Consider the following 10,746-nt stretch of genomic DNA (forward strand, 5'->3'; position numbering starts at 1 on the left):
AAAGGATTAAATGTAGAGTATAAAGTCAGCAGTGGTATGTACAGGTGATCTGACTTTCCATTGGTATCCCTTGGACGGTGTTCACATTAATGCTGGTGTTTAAATTTGTGAAACACTTTATACTTATATTTTCTCTCTTTTTTTACTGCAGCATGGTGGACCGTGAGCTCACTTGAATAACAAGAGGAAACACGTAGATGCATTTACAACATATTCCAACTACAGCAGGATACAGTAGCGGCAACATATTTAATACGGTCTGGAGTGACCATCCGGCGTGGAAGGGGTGGAAGATTACCAGGAACAGCACACACCGGCACACATCGGTGCGTCGGAAGTGGACGGAACTTGGTTACAGTACCGACTATGATCCTATATGGTGAGACGATGTTACTGCCCCCCTGAGCCGGTGTAAGGTACTTAGAATGCATAAACACCTTATGCCGCCCTGAATCTGGAGAGGAACTGACAGCTTGACCTCACTGGTTTGCCTATTCTGGCAGAAAAAGTATTCTGCCAATGTGAACTACGTCTAAACTCTTGTGGAGCAGTGAGCTCATGGGACTACGCAATAAAGTAAAACTATTTGTTTATATCTATTTATAAATGGACTTTATATATCTTATGGGATGTACCTTCCCCATATTTTCAAGCTACTATGGACACTCACTGGACACTTTTATTCGCATATATTGCGATCCTATGTGGGGATAAGGGGTTAATGTGCACTTGGCTCTACACAGCTGCTGAGCTTCTAATTGTTTTCTCACAACCAATGAAAGTTTTGTTGAATTTGTAACACATCTATATAAAGTTGTAATTGTTTCACATTGTCACGCTTGAAAATGATGACGTGAGGTCATCGAAACGTCGCGTTTGCACACGCCGCATTTACTCACATGTTGTGAATTTATTGTTTTGATGGAATAAACCACTTTTTGCACGTACCATTGGGAGTGCTGCAGACTATTTCACATTGGATTTATTAGCCCTTGGTCAAGGCAATCTGCTGGCACCAGTATAACAGGACTTTGTGCTGTGCTGCTTGATTATACTGTCTAGATACGGTAGATACGGTAGATAGATATCCAGTAGGAAATGGCTATCTAGCAGCTCACGTATCGTTGATTACACATGAGATCACAACCAGCTGACACATTATAAATAAAACCTTACTACTTAAACCGCCATTATATGGAGACATAGTCAGGATAAAAGGGATTTAAAAAAATATAGTAACTTTTGTCCAAAAACAGCACCACCCTGTCCTCAGACTGTGTGTGGTATTACAGCTTGGCTCCATTCACTTCAATGGAACTGAGCTGCAAAACCTCACACAAACTGAAGATGAATGTGTCACTGTTTCTGGAAGAAGGGGGCCATGTTTTTCTCCTTTAAAGGGAATCTGTGAGGTCCGTACCAGGTCTAGGGTTGTAGATCTCAGCAGACAGGTGTGCTGGAGATATCACTGACAGGACCTTTAGTCCAGTATAAACCTTTATAATTGTCCTTTTCATTACCAACTAAAGTTTCACAACAGCAGCGGCAGCAGCACCACCCTATATGTCCATCAGTCAGAACAGGCAGGGGTGGGGCAGAAGGTGCTGCTGTGGCTCCACCTCTGTGACACTTCAGCTGGTAATGAAAAGAATGATTATAGAGGTTTACACTGGACTAAAGGTCCAGTCCCTGACCTGTATGCTGGGATCTACAGCTGTGCACCTGGTATAAGGGCACGTTCATACCTAATCCAATGCGGATTTGATGCTTCGGATTTAGTCAGTTGAAATGAATGCATAAATATGCCGCATCAAATCCTCAGCAGATTATGTTATAGCATTATTTTTAGGTGCTGATGGTGGGGTTCACATGTATAAGGGAGTAGTGGGGACACAGCTAAATGAAGCGCATATTTTTCATCCATGATATGGTATGTGGGCTGCTGGGCTTTGACTGCCATGGCTGACTTTTAAGTCCCAGTCCGGCCCTGGTTCTGATGTGGGTGCATCAGCGCCCGCCCGCATCAGAACCTCCTGCAGCACACTGAAGCAAGCGGCCGGAACCGTACGCTTCATTGTGTGAACCGACAAGTGAATTGTGGCCGTAGGAAACCCTAATTGCAGCCGCAGAAAACTGACATGTCAGTTATTTGCTGCGCCGCACGGGATCGCGGCCGGAGTGTATACGATGTGTATATGCTCTGGCCAGGATCCCACAGAAGATAAGCTATGTTACACACTGCACAAAGTAAGTACTTTTCCCCATCGACATGACAGCACCACCAGAGAGAGGGACTCCGCCCCCCAGGGACAGGAAACCTAGAGAATAAAAGGAAAGGCCCTCCTCTCCACCCTCAGTGGTTTCCTGTCCCTGCAGGGAGCCTGGAGATGTAGCATGCTGGAGCTCCCTCTAATCCCTGGTGGCTCGGTGCGGCCGAGGGGGAGTCTCAAACGGGCCCTAGTTGGGTTCATAAGCCCACACTCACCGTCCTGGAGGCCGGCCGGACGCTCGTGCGCCTCATCGCAGGGCTGTGGAGCTTGATCCGGCCGGCGGGAGAATACCCGGAAGTGACGCGCGGTGACGCGTCACGGGATTCTCGGAGCGCGCGGCGGAAGTGACGGCAGACGCCGGGCACCAGGAAGCGAGGCGGGGAATTCAAAAAGCTGCACATCGTGCCGGAGTGAGTGGTGGCCAGCATCTCAGAGTGTTTGTTGTGTGCCAGCCAGCATGAGCGAGAGGAAGAAGGATGCTGCTGGGCCAGCAGAGAAATCCAGGGTAACAGACGGAGACACAGAGTGGTGAGCAGCTCCGTCTATCTGTCTGTATTTTTGTTACATTACTGAATGAAATGTGTTTTGATAGGAGTCTAGGCCTGCAAAGAAGGAGTGTAGAATTTGCAAGGGGAGACTGCCTACAGATTATGACAGACCAACATGCGAATCCTGCATTGATAAGATGGTGGCTGCAGAAACACCTAATATATCCTCTATTCTATCATCCATGAAGTGAGACGGTTTCTTTTTTCCTGTTCTTCTCCTTCTCTCTGTTTCTCTATTATGTTAAATAATATAATAAGGGCAGCTCTCTCAGGAATTATTTTTTTCTATTTTTAGGGATTTAATTAAAGAGGAAATCCAAAAATCCCTTGTGCAGGTATCTCCTGCGGTTGCACCTGTTTCTGCTCCTAACCCCGCTACTCCAAGTACCTCTCAGGAAGCAGTAGCCCTTGCAGACAATGAGTTTGAAGAGGGGGTTATTGATGAGATAGAGGCGGAGTATTCAGATGATGAACTTTCCGGGAAGCCTTTATTCTCAGTGGAGGATGTGGATACTCTAGTTAAGGAGGTACGCTCCACTATGGAGATTGAGGAGCAGAAGGAACAGAGATCCGTGCAGGATATCATGTTCAGTGGCTTAGAATCCAAGAAAAGAAGGGTGTTCCCGGTGCACAGAACCATATCAGCACTGATTAATAGAGAATGGGCAAAACCTGACCGTAAAGGCTTTATTCCTCGTGCCGTAAAACGGAAGTATCCGTTTGACGAAAAGGAGGTCCCATCTTGGGAAGGGCCCCCCAAGATAGACGCAGCTATTGCAAAGGTTTCAAAAAGGTCTCAGCTGCCTTTTGAAGACCTAGGCACATTAAAAGACCCCATGGACAAAAAAGCGGATGGTTACCTTAAAAAAGCCTGGGAGTCTTCTACGGCTACGTTTAAACCTAATGTAGCTGGTACCTGTGTTGCCCGGTCAATGTTAGTCTGGTTAACACAACTGGAGGATGCAATTAAGGCCAAGGAGTCAGAAGAGACTATTCTATCCTCCCTGGCTCAACTTAAGAAGTCTACCTCTTTTTTGGCAGATGCCTCAGCCGATGCGCTCAGATTCTCAGCCAGGTCAGCAGCATCATCAAACTCAGCCAGAAGAGCTATTTGGCTTAAGAACTGGTCTGGCGATGCAGTTGCAAAAGCAAAAATTTGCAGTTTTCCGTGTGAAGGAGAATTTTTGTTTGGGTCAGAACTGGACAAATTATTGGAGAAGGCAGGAGATAAAAAGAAAGGGTTTCCCTCCTCCTTTCAACCAAACGCCTATAGATTTTTTCATCCCCAAAGTAGGGGTGGATTCAGTAGAAGAGGATCGGACAGAGGAGGAAGAGGTAGAGGATACGGTAAATCTAGGGGCTACCTCTTCAACCAAAAATCCGATACCTATAAGAAGCCATCTACCCAGTAATACTGGGATCAGGGTGGGGGGTAGATTAAAATTTTTTGCCCAGGAGTGGAAGAAGATCTGTGGCAGCTCCTGGGTCCTGAGATACATTCATGAAGGTGTGGACTTTGACTTTATCTCCCGACCCCCCACACGATTCGTAATAACGAAGAGCCAAATGGGAGAAGTAGGGGCTAAGACTCTAGAGAAAGAAGTTATTTCTCTTATTGATAAGGACGTGCTTGTCCCGGTGCCACACGGTGAAAAAGAACAGGGGTTTTACTCTACACTCTTTTTAGTTCAAAAACCCGATTTATCCTTTAGGGTCATTATTAATTTAAAACCCCTTAACAGATTCCTAAAGTATCAGAGATTTAAAATGGAATCCATTAAGTCCACAATAAATTTATTACAGAAAAATTGCTTTATGGCCTCCATTGATTTAAAAGACGCCTACCTGCATGTACCCATACACAAACAATATCAAAAATACTTGAGGATTGCTATACGGATTAATAATAACCTGTGTCACCTTCAATTCCAGGCCCTTCCCTTTGGAATTGCAATAGCCCCGAGAGTTTTCACCAAAATAATCGCAGAGATGGCAGCGCACATTCGGGAAGGTCCAGGTTTGTTCATTCCATACCTGGATGATTTTTTGCTGGTAGCTGAGTCAGAGCAGAAACTAAATACTCAAATAGTGAGAACCCTAGATATTCTAGATAAGCTAGGATGGATTGTAAATAATGAAAAATCCTTTCTATCCCCAGCCCAGCAGAAAAGATTCCTAGGAATAGACTTAGACTCATCTTCTCAAAAGTCCTACCTACCAGAAGACAAAACTCACAAACTAAGGGATACAGTAACCGCAGTACTACAAAACCCCAGAATAACCATAAGGAAGGGTATGTCTCTATTAGGTCTATTCACTGCAGCCATCCCAGCAGTACCTTGGGCCCTAATCCACAGTAGACCCTTACAAAGACGCCTCTTGGAGGTGTGGGATGGGTCTCCCAAAGGGTTAGACAAAAAAACAGTCATTCCCCATGAAGTCACGGATAGTCTTTCCTGGTGGTTAGTAGAGAAAAATCTCACAATAGGTTTAAGTTGGAATATGTATTCTCCAATTTTGGTCACAACTGATGCTAGCCCTAGGGGGTGGGGAGCACACTTAGGGGAGTTGGACTTCCAGGGTAGTTGGGATGAATCTTTCAGGGATAGATCCTCAAACTATCGTGAGTTAGCAGCAATATTAGAAGCCCTAAAATCGGCAAAACAGTATGTTAAAAACTCTAACGTGAAAATATTATCAGACAATTCCACCTCAGTGGCACTTGTAAACAAGCAAGGAACCACAAAAAGTACGGCTTTGCTGGACCTCTGTTACAAAATATTCTCCTTTGCAGAAAAAAATCTACTATCCTTATCAGCGGTTCACCTAAAAGGAACACAAAACATCAGGGCAGATTACCTCAGCCGGAATTCACTGCACCAGGGAGAATGGCAACTAAACCCGGAAGTTTTTCACATGATCACGGACTTATGGGGAATACCGGAGGTGGATCTATTCGCCACAAGAGCCAACCGGCAGGTGACAAAGTTCTGTTCGCTGTCTCCCCGGGACCAGCCTCTAGCAATAGACGCATTGTCACAGACTTGGAGGTGGAGGCTAATGTATGCCTTTCCGCCGTTACCTCTTCTTCCAAGGGTACTGAGGAAGATAAGGCAGGACAGGGCCAGGGTGATTCTAGTGGCTCCCTTTTGGCCCAGAAGAGCGTGGTTTTCCTGCCTAACTCAGATGTCCATATCAGACCCATGGGTTCTCCCGGACCGTCCGGATCTTCTTCTTCAGGGGCCAGTGCAGCATCCACAAGTGGACAAGCTCCACTTGACGGCCTGGCTCTTGAAAGGTTAATCCTGAAAGGTAAAGGGTTGTCGGATGCAGTCATCACGACATTACAAAAAAGTAGAAAGCCTATAACATGTAAAATTTATTTTAGGATTTGGCAGGCATATTTTACTTTTATAGGCACCACGACAATAGACCTTGACAAACCGAACCTGGCTGCGATTCTGGACTTCCTGCAAAAAGGACTTGAGAAAGGACTAAAAGCAGCTACTCTTAAGGTACAGGTCTCGGCTCTAGGAGCATTATACAATCACCCGTTAGCAAAACACCCTTGGATTGTTAGATTCTTTAGGGCCTTAACTAGACTCTGTCCTAAGATTACTAATAGAGTGGCCCCTTGGGATCTTAATATAGTTCTCTCAGCCCTAATAAAAGCCCCTTTTGAGCCGCTAGCAGAGACGTCTCTAAAATTGCTAACTCTAAAAACTGTCCTGTTGGTAGCAATTACGTCGGCCAGGAGGGTAAGTGAGATGATTCACTTCTCGGCCTCGGAACCCTATACAAAGGTTCTAGAGGATAGAATTATACTTACCCCAGATCCAGCTTTCCTGCCGAAGGTTGCTTCAAGTTTTCACAGGTCCCAAGTAGTGGTTTTGCCTTCCTTTTTTGATAAGCCCACAAATGAGGAAGAGAGAGAGTATCATTGTCTAGATGTTAGGAGGGCAGTCCTTGCCTATTTAGACATCACTAGACCATTTAGGAAGTCAAAAAATTTATTTGTACAATTTTCTGGTCCCAATAAAGGGAACAAGGTGGCTAGAGGTACGCTAGCAAACTGGATCAGACAGGCCATAAGTTTGTTATGTTTCCACTGGTCTTTCGCCTCCTCTCTCTCTTAAGGCTCACTCCACGCGAGCAGTGTCAACATCTTGGGCAGAGAAGGGAGATGTCTCTCTAGAGCAGATCTTTAAGGCTGCCACTTGGTCTTCTCCTCACACTTTTTTTCGTCACTACCGTTTGGATCTGTCTTCTACTTCTGATATTTCCTTTGGTAGAAGGGTCTTGCAAGTTGTAGTCCCACCCTGAATTCCTCTCTGGTATTCTCTCTGGTGGTGCTGTCATGTCGATGGGGAAAGCCGGAGTTACTCACCGGTAATGTAGTTTCCCCGAGTACATGACAGCACCATTACATTCCCACCCCTTAATACTCTATTTCTCACTGGGTGAACACCTAGGGGGTTCTGTTAACAGTTCATAGGTAAGGAGGTGTTTCCTATTCTAAAAGCAAGATGGATAAATTTATGTTATGATTATATGTTTGTACACCGTGTATATGCATGATTAAAAATTATAAGGCTCTCTTCAGTCTCGGATATTCACTGAGGGTGGAGAGGAGGGCCTTTCCTTTTATTCTCTAGGTTTCCTGTCCCTGGGGGGCGGAGTCCCTCTCTCTGGTGGTGCTGTCATGTACTCGGGGAAACTACATTACCGGTGAGTAACTCCGGCTTTACGTAGTGTGAACATAGCCTAATTAGGCTATGTTCACACTACGTATATATACTGACGTATATTTTTTTTAAGTCCGTACCTGTCCGGCTGCTCGTCAGTCCGTAGTTTCACAGCACTTCCGAACTAATGATAAGAGGACGGCCGTAGTGTCATGTGATATCCTGGCTTGGTGCGAGCCTGCGTGAAGCATGTAATTTATTCAGCAATCTTCCCCCGGCCCAAATAACCACACCCACATCCCTATAAAGTGTACGCCCACAGGTGAACTTCGCCCATGTACTTTTGAATTTGTTGCTGAAGCATGCTGGCGATTTTTCATCCTCGGCATATGCCCCTTGTCCTTGGAGTTCTCTGGAACATACGCCATCGGTACAAACTAATGTGTGTAAGTATTTTTTTAAAATATTTATAATATTTTAGCTTTCAACACATGTTACAAAAATATCCTGAAATGTTTTTTCATTATAATATTTTAACCTTGTATTCATGTATGATTTCTTCAAGCTCCCTTTGTAGGGTACGTTCACACTGATTGCAGCGCATAAATCAGCACCATCAAATCGTCTGCACATCTGCTGCAGATCCAGTATGTGTGAACGCACCCTTAAGTACTCTTTAGGGTGCCTTCACACATACCATATCGCTGCGTTTTTGATGCTGCTGTTTTAGCGCGTTTTTTTTTTTTTGCTGTGTTTTGCTGCGTTTTTTACATGCGCGTTTTGAGTTTCACATGATTTTCATGTGAAAATCAAAACTGGCATGTAAAAATCGCACCAAAAATGCAGCGATAAAAACGCAGTGATACGGTACGTGTGAAGCTACCCTTACAGTTACGTTTACTTAAAGGCAAATGTTGACTACCTTTCTGATTAATAATTTTTTTTTTTTATGTTACAAGAGGAGACAAAAAAGACTGCAGCGGCGTCAGGCTGGGTGCCGCTATTGGGTGCACCCAATTATCAGCCATAGGGACACCCGTGGCCACATTGGTTGCCTCTACGAGGAGCTGCGTCGGTATGTATAAGAAATTTGGGGTATTTATTTATTTTTATGTTTTAATTAGCTCTTTAATAATCTTCTCATTTTCGATGATGACATTAATGTTAGCTTTTGCCTCACAATCTTATTTCAATTTCTGCCTTTGTTTCCCTCTCACACCTTTCTATGAAGTGTAATTTTTTTTTTTTGTTGACCTTAATTTTTATACATTTTTTCAGGCATCCCGAAAAATTCCTATCATTTCTTAGGATGCCTATAGAGTCCTTTGACCGGCTCCTCGACCTTTTGAGCCCACATCTCCAGAGACAGGACACCCACCTACGGAAATCCATCCCTTCTGTGGCCCGTCTGCTCATAACGTTGAGGTGAGGACCCTTAGTATATTGATTATTGGCTCTGAAAACGGTATGTCATGTTGATTTTTAAATGAATTTATTTTTTTTCCTTCTTTTCCAGATTCTTGGCGACAGGGGAGAGTTATGCATCGTTGCACCTCCAATTCTACCATCTCTGAAATTGTGAGGTGCACATGCGGCGTGATCTGGGAGCATTTGCAGCCCATCGTGATGCCCAGTCCGACCCGGGAGATTTGGTTGCGGTCAGCAGCAGGCTTTCAGTCTGTGGCCAATTTCCCCAACTGTATAGGGGTGGTCGATGGGAAGCACATACGTGTGCAGCAAACACCGCGATCAGGCTCACAGTATTTCAATTATAAGAAATTATTCTGTGGTCCTGATCGCGGTTGTTGATGCCACGTATTGTTTCCTTGCCATCGACGTCGGCTCCTATGGCAGTACTGGGGACTCCCGGGCGCTACTGAGATCAGAGTTTGGGAGGCGAATACTGTTAGATCGCGTGCATCCCGCTCCATTCATCATGTTAGGGGATCAAGCCTTTCCTTTAATGACCAACCTGCTGCGCCCCTACCCACGGAGAGGGCTGGATGAACGGGGGAGAGTCTTTAACCAGAGGCTGAGCCAGGCATGTAACTTCGTGGAGTGCGCCTTTGGGATCATGAGTAGTCAGTGGAGGGTCTTTACCACTGCCAAGCAGTTGAACTTGGCCGCAGTTGACATGGTCATTAAAGCTGCCTGTGTTCTTCACAACTACCTTCGGGACTATGCCCCCCCGGATGTGGACGTGGAGACACTGGCAGCTTTTAGTGACCGTGTGAACTTTGGCCAAGGTAGACAAGGCAACCGCGGGGTAGTGGTGAGGAACCTCTTTGCTGACTACTTCATGACTCCTGAAGGCGCCGTGCCAAGGCCCCTTTCACAGCCTCGTTATGAGCCACGACCACAGGACTGATGGATTTTCGCATGTGCCACCTGTCTCTGTTTTTTTTTTTTTTTTACTTACATTTGCTTTTCCTTACTATATATATTTGTTTCATTTTGAATGGCGAAAAAGCTTTCATAAATTTATTTATGAAACCATGTCAAGATTGTTGTTGTGTCTTCAAATACACATAAGCTCACTATATCAACTAATGGCCATTAATTAGCGATCAAACACAGATGCAGCTAATATTCGAATAGTATACTTGCTATGCCCTGACCCGGGGGGTCACTCGGCAGTGCGGATGGTATTGCAGGCAGTAACCGGGCAGCTGCGGGATATAGAGTAGTCACGGTTAGGGCACGAGGGTGGCACAGCTGTAGGCCGGTCTGCGGTACTATGCGGAACATTGGGCATGCGATTCTTCGTTGTACCTAGTCGGGGCGCCAGATATTGGACACCAATGCCAGGGTTCAGCAACAACGGTGGTTACAATTTTATTGTAACTGAGGTAACTGGTAGCAACAGTCTCATCCGGATGCAACCGGGTATATAGCGGACTTGTACAAACAGAGCAAAAGTGGTGCTGCATAGGCTGAGAGTGAAACGTGCTGGATGATAGGAGTAGTAGTGATAGAGAAATAGGCTGGGTGGATTAGAGTACTTGCGGTGAATATCTTGAGTTGATGAGGAGGTAGGAAACAGGAACGACACCCAGATGAGAGGATACTCCTGGCACTTGAGTAGGCGGACAGCCAATAACTGCAACAGCAACGCACCAGCCACTCTTCTAAAGGTGAAGAGGGCTGTAGGAACACATCCGTCCTCTGTGAGGTAGAGGACAGAACTCACACAGACAACCTATCCCCTCTGTGGCAGGGAATAGACTGACTTGCAAGAGGAAG

At 45.3% G+C, this 10,746-nt stretch overlaps 1 protein-coding gene across 1 annotated transcript; it reads left to right on the forward strand.

The window, feature by feature from the left end:
• The first annotated feature begins 2,727 nt into the window (after positions 1 to 2,727).
• Positions 2,728 to 4,230, forward strand: LOC138784188 (lamina-associated polypeptide 2-like). The gene is made up of 3 exons (XM_069959699.1): positions 2,728 to 2,775; positions 2,863 to 3,005; positions 3,114 to 4,230. The coding sequence occupies exons 1-3, from the start codon at positions 2,728 to 2,730 to the stop codon at positions 4,228 to 4,230; spliced, it is 1,308 nt and encodes a 435-aa protein (XP_069815800.1).
• Positions 4,231 to 10,746: the final 6,516 nt, after the last annotated feature.

This window comes from Dendropsophus ebraccatus, chromosome 2, assembly GCF_027789765.1.
Source record: "Dendropsophus ebraccatus isolate aDenEbr1 chromosome 2, aDenEbr1.pat, whole genome shotgun sequence".
Taxonomy (NCBI): domain Eukaryota; kingdom Metazoa; phylum Chordata; class Amphibia; order Anura; family Hylidae; genus Dendropsophus; species Dendropsophus ebraccatus.

Bases quoted from the DNA above. Each gene is read 5' to 3' on its own strand.
- LOC138784188 (XM_069959699.1), top strand. From the start codon at position 2,728: ATGAGCGAGAGGAAGAAGGATGCTGCTGGGCCAGCAGAGAAATCCAGG. The intron at 2,776-2,862 runs GTAACAGACGGA...GTGTTTTGATAG, and splicing joins GGCCAGCAGAGAAATCCAGG to GAGTCTAGGCCTGCAAAGAA. The intron at 3,006-3,113 runs GTGAGACGGTTT...TTCTATTTTTAG, and splicing joins TCTATTCTATCATCCATGAA to GGATTTAATTAAAGAGGAAA.